We start from the raw sequence: 11,980 nt of genomic DNA, 5'->3' as shown, positions 1-11,980 counted from the left end.
GGATCAGTTGGATTACCATTTTATTAATCTTAATCTTCTCTATATTTATCTCTCATTATTACTCTGGACACAGATTATTCACTATTTCCCAAATCACACCAAAGTTTCTCTTTATCTTTGTTTATGAAGGACTTCTTTTGTCTCTTACCTCATGTCCAAATTCTAGTTAGCATCAAAATGAAGCCTAATATGCTATCTTCTCCATAAATCTTTCACTAGTTCCCATGGCCAATCTCTCCTGTCTATGAACTTCTACAACATTTAACACATTAATAGGTCACATTCTATCTTCATGAAGCAGGATTGGGATAATGCTTATGAAAAGCAAGCAGCAAGAAAATAAAAACTAGCTAGGACTCTTTTATAACTAGGTAACCCATAGTTTCTGACAGGAAGAAAGGAAGAGAGGAAGAGAAAGAGGGAGGAGGAGAGGGAGAGGGGGGAGAAGGAAAGAAAGAGGAAGAGTAAGGAGGAAGAGGAGGAGGAAGGTTGAGAGAGAGAGACACACAGAGATGGGATGAAAAATTAAATTGTGGAGAAAACATGAAATAGGTAAAGGCATAGAAATCAATAAAATTCAGGGATAATGCTTCTTTGGTGTCAAATATTATTCTTTCATGTTTATTTCATCGTATCACAATTAAAAATGTGTCATTTATATTCAGTCACAATCAACCTGAGTTCCGTTACTTCATAGGTCACCGATTTCATTGTCTTTGCTTCATTTTCCTTTTTCCCTAGACCTCTAAAATGAGGGACCCCAGGATTCAGTTCTTAAACCATTTCTCTATAGAATTACTCTTCCTAGGAAATCTTATCCAGCTTCATGGCTTTTAAATATCATTTATAAGCTAACCAGTCTTAAATCTATTTTTCTAGCCCTAGCCTCTTATTTGGAACTGCAGATTCACATATGAAACTGCCTGCTTAATGTCTCTAGTTATATACCATTGGCAACTGAAATTCAACCTGCTCAAAATAAAATTCATTATGTCACACCCCAGACCCATTCAAACCCAGCTTTTCTACTTCCATAAAATTAGACTGAGTCATTCTCATTTTTCAAGCAGAAATCTAATAGCAGATTTCCTTACTTCAAAATGTATAACCAAATCACATTCAAAGCACATCATTTCTACCTTAAACTTTAAAGTTTAGTTTAGTTCCAAGGCAAACCATTTCTCTCCAACTCCAATCCTACTATTTCATTGCTGTCAGGATCACCTTTTGCCTAGACTGTTGCAAAAGTCTCCTAGTCTTCCACACCTCTTCCTACCTGTAGACAATTCTCCACTCAGCAGCCAGAGACCCAAATTATGTTATACCCATCTTCTAAACCTTGGAGCGTTTTGCATCCCACTTAGAATAACTTCAAAATATCCTAACATGGTCATAAGTCTCCATCTGAGCTGATCTCTAACTTCCTCTAACTGAATCTTCTATCTCTTTGCACCTTACTCTTGTCATACTATCCTTGTTGCTATTAGTTACATCATTACTTCCTCTAGGCCTGTCAACTCTCCAGGGTCTTCAGTCAGTCAAGATAAGCAAAGCAACCCTGAGGATAGATATAATAGATTATCTTTCTTTTGTTTCTCAACAGCTAACTCAACAAATGGCATTTAGTGGAACTCAAAGATGTACTATGAAGCAAGACTACACTGTGATATAGTTTCTGGAACATCTAATGCTATCTTATCTAATTTCATAGAAGTGCTTTGTTTAATGCTAGCTCTTCCAGTCAGACAACTTCTGATATTTTGTGTCTGGCTCCAGGTATCACATAATAAGATATATGAGATATAATCTCAATTGCTGTACTTCAGGTAAATGATATATTTTGGAAGGGTAAACCCAGGATGGTGAAAGGCAGAATTTGTGAGTAACTATTATAGGACTTGAGAATCTTTAGTTTAACGAATTCTAGAAGAATTCATAATACAGGAAAAGCTCTCTCCAAATAGCTAAAATTCTGCCACCTGAAACAGGGGCTCAAGTTTATTCTGCAGAAGAAAGAACCAAGAGTAGGAAGTTTCAGAGAGGAAACTTTTTGTAAGTGTAAGGAAACATTGCCCAATAGTTCTTTGGAAATCTTGTGTTTGGCAAAGTACTCCAAGTTCCTTATGACTTACCATACTCAGTCTTTAATAGAAAATATGATGACAAGCAGAGTATGCTACATTTTCCATACGTATTTGTCCATAAACATTTTTATTCACAAACAGTATTAATACCTCTTAAAACAAACTTCATAAAATAGTTTGGGTTAAAAATGAACAGCTCATCTTCTAAAGGAGTAAGGCCAGGTTAAAACATCAATGTACCTGCAGAAACTCAGTAATGTTGTTACTGCTTGTGCACTTTTGGTCTTTAAACCTTGGTCATTAGAAATAAAATATATAAAGCTTGGAGTGGGGGAAAGCAAATTCTCGTACCTGTTACACTATTAGCAATGTGAGACTTAACAGCACTGTTCTGAATTAGATTAACAAAGTAAAACAAATGGAAGTAAGGCTCTCATATAGGGAGTCTGGGCATTTTTTTCCTGTTAGCAGCACACTGCACAATTGTGCCAAGCTCTGTCCTCTTAATTCACTCATTACATGCTAGGTAATGTCTCCCAACATTTTTTATTCACATATACAGATATCCCTCAGCCTGTACTCCTCTCCTCACTCTCACACAGATTTTAATAGGATCCTAATGCAGGATAATGCTGTTGTATTGAAAACTACCATTTAGAGCCTTAAACTTAGAGCATTAGTAGTATCCTTTTGGAATAAACAGGAGATTTCCAAGACTAAAGGAAGAAATGGCCATTAAAAACTATGGGAAAAGTAAGAAGGAAAACATTGCAAAACCAATCTACTTTGAGGCTCACTGGAAGAATGTAAAAAGGAAGCTGAACTCTTGAGAGTACTTTGTTATTGAAGAATTGTTGCAATAAGCAAGATCAAAAATGTAATAATAATAATAAAGCTGCCTTGGCAATACTGAAAAGCCTTGTTGCAAAATTATAGTTACTGTCTTACAAAGCTGCCCACAGAAGGGTATACCAGAACAGAAATATCATAGTTCCTTGCACTGAAGAAAAATGAATGGCTTGTCAAGAGTTCTACAATTTATATTGCTCTTATTCCCTACAACTATGTTTACTGTCTTTAATATGGTTTTCAAGATGTATCAGTGTGGAGAAAGAGGTGTTTAGGTGAGTAGATAAAATACTGTAGGAATCAGAAAGGCATATCTTCTGTGTGTTAATAAAAGTACTCTGTCTTATACTATCTAAGATCATACCAGACTTAAATAGCTGACAAGACAGACCCTGGACCTGATCATACCATACATACTATTCTTGAAGTCTTGTGAAAAACACAATAATATTGGTACTAAAGAAACTCGAAATAGCACATCTCTTACCCTGCATTTTTGCTTCTAAACCAATACCTCTGAAAGTAGACTTGTCAGTTCTAAGTGGTAAGAACTTGGGCAGACAGTAATCTCCTATAACCTTGCATATGGAATGAGAGTTATCTCAATTATGCATTATGTTTTCATGGCCATTTGGAGACATCAGGCCAGCTTGAGCAACTTCATGCAAGGTTTATTGAGTTCATTGCTATCCAGGAAAACACAGAATCATGGAGATAAACCCAGTTTCAGAATTGTCTCTGTCATGGAAAAATGATGAAGGCTATAAATTCAGGTATGATACTATCTCTCTATGACCTTTCTCCTACTCAGTAGGAGAAAAAAATGGTTGAAGATAAATGATGGTTGAGATCAAGGCCAGGAATTGAGGTCAGTCCAGGGAGTCATCAGAGCTTTGTACTCTTGGTCTCTAGGTTGATCAAGCTTCCTTGGCTATGAGGAATCTGCTTTTTTGCTAGCCCATGAATATCCTCTGACTTTACAGGAACATAGTAGTAGGCCATGATGGAGAAGATCAAACAGACCACCAGCAGGAGACAAGAAAACAAAACAAACTCAGCCCACTGTAGGGAGAGATAAACACAAGAGAAGATCATGGAGAAACCTGAAACGAAAGAGATCTTTGAGAGTCAGGACTCAGGAATGGGTTGACAAAAGACCATCAGTGCCGTCTCTTTCCTAGAAGAACACTGGGTTCAGTGGTTTCATTCTCACCTAAGTGTATGATGGTCATCAAGTCTGTGTATCTAACCCCCAATGTGTCATTAAAACTGAGCTAGGGATGTGGGAGGCAGAGAGATGAGGGAAATGAAGACAAGGAAGTTGGACAGAAGACTTCAAGTAGACACAAGCTCAACATTTGTTTCTCTCAAATCCATACCTGTACAAGGCCACTGAACTGTGCCACAACAAGCACGATGATATTCCCGATGGCAACTGTCAACAACCAGGCTGCCTGGAGTACAGATTTCATGCTAGATGGAGCCTAGGAAGAATACAAGTTTATAAGCAAATAAACCAACCCTACCACCCTACCTCCTCATGGGTCTATCCAAAAATCTTCTCCCACAATGTTTCCAAATTCCAACTGCCACCACTACATTCAGCTGCCATATTGATTCAGGTGTGGCAATAATGTTAACGGAAAGAATAATTTAGAGCCCCAAACAACAGACTCTTAAGCTGTGATCCTACAAGTGATGACTATTTGGGGTCATATATAAGGAACCCAAAGCCAAAATCAATGGAGTACTTAGCTAAAAGTCTCAGCTCTATCATAAGGTAGTAAGAATTAAAATTCACTATTCTTTAAGCAGTGTGTAGACATTTACCTTCCACTTACAAACTCTTACCTGAGAATAAGAAAACTCAAGTCCTGTGACAGAGAACATGACCTCAGCTGCTGTAACCAGGGCATATTGTGGTAGTTGCCATGCAATGGACAGTTTGTTGGCTGGGAAGTCTTCTGTCTTCCAAGCCTCAAATCCTTGACCAGTGACCTTAGTGAGGGAAAGAGAAAGGGCTTCTCAGAAAGTTCCAAGTAAGCACTACTAACTACAGCATTTCATGATCTATACCTACTCCTATTTTTATTTTCTTTTATTTTCTACATTCAAGGGACTGATTTCTACTGAACTCCAGCATTTTAGAATTGCCTTTGTTTCAGTCAGTTACATTAAAAGTCCTTGAGATTATGGTCTTGGATTTGTAAATACCCTTGACTTTCTAAGTCAAAAGAATTGAAAATAGTGAGAAAAAAGAATCTTACTTTGGGGTAGGAAGGTGGCTCAGTGGTAGAGTGCTTGCCTTGCATGCTTGAGGCCCTGGGTTCTATTCCTCAGAACCACATAAGCAGAAAAGGCTGGAAGTGGCACTGTGGTTCAAGTGGTAGAGCACTAGCCTTGAGCTGAAGAGCTCAGGGACAGTGCTCTGGCCCAGAGTTCAAGCCCCACAACCTCTCCCCCCCAAAAAAAGTATCTTACTTTGCTTTAGTTGAAAGGCATACTAATACCTAATCTGTGTTTTGTCAGTATAAGAAAACTATAACCGCAGTTTCTAAATCAATCAAGGTCCATACGCCAGTGCTAAAAGGCAGATAAAGCACATAGGCTGAATGGGAATGATAAGGACTACTAGAAAGCACAGGTCCCATCTAAAGGTAAAAAACTGCACCAACAGTAATATTGTAGCATTGCTTATAAAATTTTCTGCCTTCAATTCCAAGGTATGTTAGTAATCAAAATTCTTTGGCAAAATCTCTCCAATTTTAAATACCAGTAATTGATTCTTTTATTAATGTTGTCAATGCCTCATAAGCCAAACAAGAGCAGACTATGAAAGAAATTAAGGTTATAAGCCCCTAATATATGACTTATACTCTGGAAGCTTATTAAATCATGTGTTCAAAAACATCTGTGACCTCTCTCTTGAACAGCATATGAGAGATAAAACAAACTAAAAGTAGAATAATGCCAATAATAAATACCTTGAAATGGGTTGAACTGTGCCCTTCACAACTCATGTATTTTTCTCCCACTACCTAATGAGAATGTAACCTTATTTGGAAATACACTTAATATAGATAGGACTAGTCAAATTAAATGGGGTCATTAGGATGAGCTTAATTCAGTATGAGAGATATTCTTATATAAAAAAGGGAAAATCTGGCCACAGATAAGCTCATAGAGCAAATGCCACAGAAGATAAGAATCATTTACCTGGTATACTACACACTAAGAAATATCAAATTTCCAGCAAACCACTAGAAACAACCAGGGTATAATCCCAACTACATGGGCTTAGTTAGGAAAATCACTGTCTGAGGCTGGCCCTGGGCAAAAAAAAATGTACAATATCCTATCCTTTTTTGTTTAAAGTAAAAAAAATGGCTGATGGTATGACTCAAGTGGTAGAGTGCCTGCCAAGCAAATGAGGCTCTGAGTCCAAACCCCAGTACAGCATCCCTATCCCATTAAGCATCAGAAGCTGTAGAAGATACAAATAACAGATTCTTCCACATAGCTCTCAGAATGAACCATCTATATATACATCTTAACCTCAGACTTCTAGCCTTATTTTATTATGACTTAATGAATTTGTGTTTTGTAAGTTACTCAGCTTGTGATATTTTGTTACAGTAACCCTATTTCTAGGGTTAGCAAGTCTCTTTGTCTTTTGTCATTGCCACATGTATATATGTGTGTGCATGTGGTATACACATTGTGTGTGGCATGTGTAGTATGCATGTATATATGTATATATGTGTGTATGTATAAAGAAAAAGAGGAAGAGACAAACAAAAGGGGAAGGGTAACTGTGAGTTACTTACATTTTTAATAACAACAAGATATGCTGCACCAAAGTCCAAGAGACCCAAATCCAGAAAAAAGTCCTTATCTTCTGTTTTACAATGCACTTCAGGGTATCTGGAATGGAATGTGTTTAACTTAGAATAAGCAGCATGGTTTGGAAAAGCACTCCCATCTCCAGACAGTAGTGATCTCAGCTCTCTACTGATGGTGAAGAAAGCAAGGAAGCCACCATACCTCCTTAAAGAATTATTTTTGTGTGAGTCATTTTAATTTCTACTCAGATCTGAAATCCTTATTCAGGTGTTGTTTTTAAAATACTAAACCTGAATAAAGTCCTGGTGCTTGGACTCAGAGCCGGGGTACTGACCCTGAGCATTTGTGCTACAGCTCTACTTCTCACTTTTTTAGTAGTTTATTAGAGATGTGAGTCCCATAGTCTTTCCTGCCTGTGCTGGCTTCAAACCACAATCCTCAGATCTCAGCCTCCTGAGGATTACAGGTGTGAGCCACCAGTACCAGGCTGAATAAAGAAATCTTTATGTAAATCTTATGATTAGAGGGACAGCATATAACAGGGAACCTAAAAGGTTAAGTTCTAAATAATGAGTTGCCGGTTGATGGTACCAAAAAGCCAGAATCCTTAATAAAATTTGTGAACCTCAGAGAGCTGGGCCAAATTAACTACACAGCATGGCCATCACAATTTAAATGACCTCAATATATCTGTACAGAAAAAAGATGAGAGTGAGGGAAGGAAGCTAGAAACTAACCCAGATATTCCTAAATCTCCCCCACTCCCCCCCGCAACACACATGGAGTAGCATTTAAAAAAAAATGTCAATGAAAGTAAAATGTCTATGGGGCAATGTTCTTACTCTCCTCTTGGCACAGTTCTGTAAGCCGACACACCATATTCTTCACCAACATTGAGAAGAATATCTGTACCCAGGGAGATGTTGACATCTTTATGCAATGTGTTAATGAACCTGAGGGTAGAGAAAATTACTTACACATCAGAAAAACAAAAGGGGGTAGGGGTATTTTTCTGTGTTATCACTGTATCCCCTAGTACCAAGTAAAACAAGAATGTCTGGCATGTCAAAGGTACATGATAAATAGTTAACCGAACAAATGAGTGAACTTACCCGTAATCAGTAATCAGTAGTCTTAACTTTCTTAAACTGAGTTTTTTCTAGAATATCCACTTGTTATCTGTCACATCCTTACCATATCACTTGCTGGATGGATATTACCATCATCTGACTTACTAACCGCTGCCCTCCCTCCTCCCCCAGGCTCATCCAATTTCTTTCTGTCTTAATGGTAGACTTAATAAGACTTTACTTTTTAAAAAATAACAAATCATGTTTATGTGAAGGTATAACTGTATTTACATTAGAGTGATATCTTATTCTCATAAATGAAGTTCAGTTTGACTCATGTAAAATTTAGGTTTCTGGTCCATAGTAGGTTACCATTGTTTGAGGATCCAGAAATCTTGGACCATTCCACATCTACTTTTATGGTCTTCTGAACTTCAGTCTCTAGATTATCAACTTGTGATGGGTTTTCTGTTACATTACTGTTTTGATAGTCTCTGGCCTAGAGAAGAAGAGGGTAGTTCGCTCTGGAGTCCTATGTCCTGGGCTTCAGATCAAATAACTCTTCAACAGGCCTATGCTCTCAAGCCTCATACTTTATACTTATATTGAGCTGTTTGCCTCTTCTGAAGCATAATCCAAATGCAAGTTATTATGGCTATTGTACTCATCAGCAAATTCCACACTTTATGAAAGTTGTCTTCTAAAATGTTTGTCTCAACAGCCTGATGTTGATGGACAAGTAGTTTAATCTGTCTTTTTAATCTGTCTTTATATGTCTATTCCCTGACACAGAGGACAAGGGATCTCTTCAGTGCTCCATCTGTGTATCTGTCCTGGTCATCTGATGAGACCCTTAGCCCTATCTGAATTCAAATTCCAAGGCTTTTAAATCCAAATGTGATCTCTGCCATGATGACTCTACAGCTTTATATTAAAACTATACTTTATAAGATAGGCATCCACCACCAAGGGGGGAATAGCTGATCATTTCTGAATTTCTTTCCAGTGAGGAATATATTCCTGGGAAATATAAGGTCATCTTCAAGCCCCACAGAAGAAAGAACACCTATCTAATTCTCGCTGTCTTAGAAAATGCCTTCAGATACTAGCACCTCTGACTTTCTAAGACAGATAATTCCTGCTCAAAGGAAATAGAATGTGAAGTTTCTTTATGTGAAGCCCAAAGATGAGAAAAGACTCAGGACTGAAGTGACTGGAGTGGCTTGGGGTCTCCTTAACATACAAACCTGATGGCTGTCATCCCACTAGTAGTTTTGTTTGCTACATCCTTTACCTACAAGAAAGAATTAAAAAAAAATCAATGACGAGTGGACCAAAAGGAATCATAATTAGAATATTTGATCATCAGATCCTACGACTTTGAGATGAGAACTTAGAATTTAGGCAATCCTTCAACATACCATCTTGCTGGAAATATTTTTCCCATTTTCATGAATGATCAAACTATAGCAATTCTTCTCCTCCATAGGAAGCTTAGTGTGAACAGACATATTGTGATATTTCAGGTAGAAGTGGAAATCCTGGCTTTTTGTGTTCAGATGCAGTTTGGAATAATGTGTTGATTCCTGTAGAATGAAGAACCTGTTATACTCACTTTCTATCCTAATTTGAACATCACAATCTTTTAGCATCTCAGGGTGGGTGACCTTAGCAGACACTAGTGATTTCTGTCTTTAAATAGTTATAACACTCTAGGAATTTACTGCAGAAAATACATCCATGTATATAGATTTATGAGTAAGCACTTCATTATAGGATTGTGTATAATAACTGAAAAATTACATATCTATAGAAAATGTTTAAACAAACTATTTCTATAGGATGAAATATCGTGCACTCACTAAAATTATGGCAGAAAAGGTTATCAAGGACATGGGAAGATTATAATTCATGTTAAGAAAAAAATCAAGGTCAACACAGCAGGCCCATACCTCACCTGAAAGGGTTTGATGGACTCCATCAATAATGAGTTATTTCTATTTCCTAGCACAGTCACCTGTACTTCATCTTCTGCCAGGTTCAAGACTTGGAGGAAAACTTCCTGGGAACCAGGCTGGGGTTGGGTCATTCCCTTAGGACAGATAACATGTATTGGAATCATCATATAGTTACTGCTGACTGGATTCTTCAAGTCCAATGAGAACACATATCTTAGTCCTGTTTCTGACAGGCAAGCTCTTCTAGCCAAGAGAACACATCTTTCTCTCTCTGAAAAGTATTTGGGTTAGAAAAATCTAAAAGCAGTTTGGGGAAACACCATCTCTAAGCAAAAAGCACCAATGCTAGGCAATAAATCCCATGCTGTTTTATATATATGCACATATATATGCACATATATACATACATATGATATTTTTATTGTGAAAATACTGTACAGAGGGGTTACAATTACATGGGCAAGATGATGAGTACATTTCTTATCAAGCATTGTAGCCTCCTCCTTTGTTTCCCCTTCCCATCCTTTCCCATCCCCCCCCCTTCACCCCCTACCCAATCCTCCCCCCCCCCCCCCCCCCCCGCAACCAAAGTTGTAAAGTTCGTTTTTCAACATAACGACTTGTACATCTCATTTTCCCATGCTTTTTGACTTGGTGGTGGGCTAAAGGTAGCTTCTCAACTGCCAAAAGGAATTTATTTAATGCATTTACAAGACATCATATAAACCTTTGTTTCCTAAAGAGATAGCTAGATACTTTGGATACTGATGTTTGGGAATTCCCTAAAAATAAACTCTGAATCACTCAGAATCATTTACATTGTTATTCTGTCCTGTATCACTCACTTACCATGAGTATTTATGATGTACCTCCTATAAAACGGGTCCTGTGCTAGGTCCCAGGAAGTTAAGATTGAAAATCTCAGAAGAATAAACAGGATAGATATGGATTTGCTCTCTGGAGCTTAAGATTTGCTGATACATACAACCATATAAGATGATGCTAATCAAAATGAAACCCAAGATATGGAAACAAGAGATTTTCCTTTGTTGTTGTTGTTGTTAATATACTGTATGAAGTTATTTCTTTTTTTCCTTTCATTTTTTCCCTTTGATTTATCCCCTGTTGTCATTGTTTTTTATTTTGGTACCCTGGGTATTGTATATATGTTTATCTGATTTGAGGAAGGTAAGGGGAAAAACAAAAGGGTGAGACAAAGGACAAAGGACAATAAAACAGTGATACTCACAGACAATATGTTGGAAATTAACTTTACAACTGGGGGAGGAGGTTAGAGGGGGAGGGAAAGTGGGAGAAAAATGAGGGAGGGAATAACAATGCTCCACAAGAAATGGGCTCATTACCTTACATATGTAACTGTAGCCCCTCTGTACATCACCTTGACAATAAAATTAAATTAAAAAAAAAGATTTGTTGAACTCACATTTATTTTAATCTCTACAACTGCTGCAACAGCGAATGCCAGGCAGGCAAGGATCATACCAACAGCCATTTTCCTAAGTGATCTGTAGAGAAAATGGAGCCATAGTTACAACTATTCCTTAGACTCTAGAGCATAAAATCCAGACTTACCATTGAGACCTTTCCTAATTCAGTCTCAATTATGTTTCAAAGTACTTTAGAGATCTCCTCTTGATGACAACTCCCCTGCATATATCATTTTTCTCCTTTTACTGAAATCACATATGATGTTCTCTGTAATGTGCTTCCTTTTCCCACCACTACCTTTGCTTTATACTTAACTTTTTATTATGCCATAATTCCCCAGATGGCAGTAGTACAACTGGATTTACAAATGGGTGAATATTTTTTATATGGCAGATGCTATGAATGTTTCAAATCATTTTCTTTTGCAGAAATTTTGATTAGCTTTAGCAATAGGAAGGATAGGAAGGATTCTTCCTTCTGTATACTTCTCTGCACTTCAATCTTCCCTTCCTAGAGCACTTCACATATGCTACCTGTACAATAATTATCTTTGTATGTGCTTTAGATCCCTTACTAACCAGTAAACTCCTGGAGAGAGATTTATGCTTGATTTGCAATTGCATGAAACTTAGTTCTGAACCTCCTAGTAGTTGAAAAATGAATGAGTAACTAACAAATAGACATTTGAATGCATGAAGTAAAGCAGTCATCACTTTAAGCACACCTA

General features: G+C 37.4%; 1 protein-coding gene across 1 annotated transcript in view; it reads right to left on the bottom strand.

The window, feature by feature from the left end:
* Positions 1 to 2,124: 2,124 nt before the first annotated feature.
* The window catches only part of Slc15a2 (solute carrier family 15 member 2), a 31,574-nt gene continuing 21,718 nt past the window's right edge, over positions 2,125 to 11,980 (bottom strand). The window contains exons 14-22 of the mRNA XM_042668240.1: positions 11,249 to 11,330; positions 9,804 to 9,938; positions 9,268 to 9,432; positions 9,094 to 9,140; positions 7,619 to 7,729; positions 6,761 to 6,857; positions 4,785 to 4,931; positions 4,313 to 4,417; positions 2,125 to 3,995 (exon numbers count right to left, since the gene is read on the bottom strand). Coding sequence (XP_042524174.1) covers positions 3,819 to 3,995; positions 4,313 to 4,417; positions 4,785 to 4,931; positions 6,761 to 6,857; positions 7,619 to 7,729; positions 9,094 to 9,140; positions 9,268 to 9,432; positions 9,804 to 9,938; positions 11,249 to 11,330 — 1,066 coding nt within the window. The 3' untranslated portion in view covers positions 2,125 to 3,818. The remainder of the gene's footprint in view (positions 3,996 to 4,312; positions 4,418 to 4,784; positions 4,932 to 6,760; positions 6,858 to 7,618; positions 7,730 to 9,093; positions 9,141 to 9,267; positions 9,433 to 9,803; positions 9,939 to 11,248; positions 11,331 to 11,980) is intronic.

This window comes from Dipodomys spectabilis, unplaced genomic scaffold (genome assembly GCF_019054845.1).
Source record: "Dipodomys spectabilis isolate Male_0828 unplaced genomic scaffold, ASM1905484v1 ptg000017l, whole genome shotgun sequence".
Lineage (NCBI taxonomy): Eukaryota > Metazoa > Chordata > Mammalia > Rodentia > Heteromyidae > Dipodomys > Dipodomys spectabilis.
The sequence above is the reverse complement of the archived record's forward strand: the minus strand, read 5'-3'. Positions and strand labels throughout refer to the sequence as shown.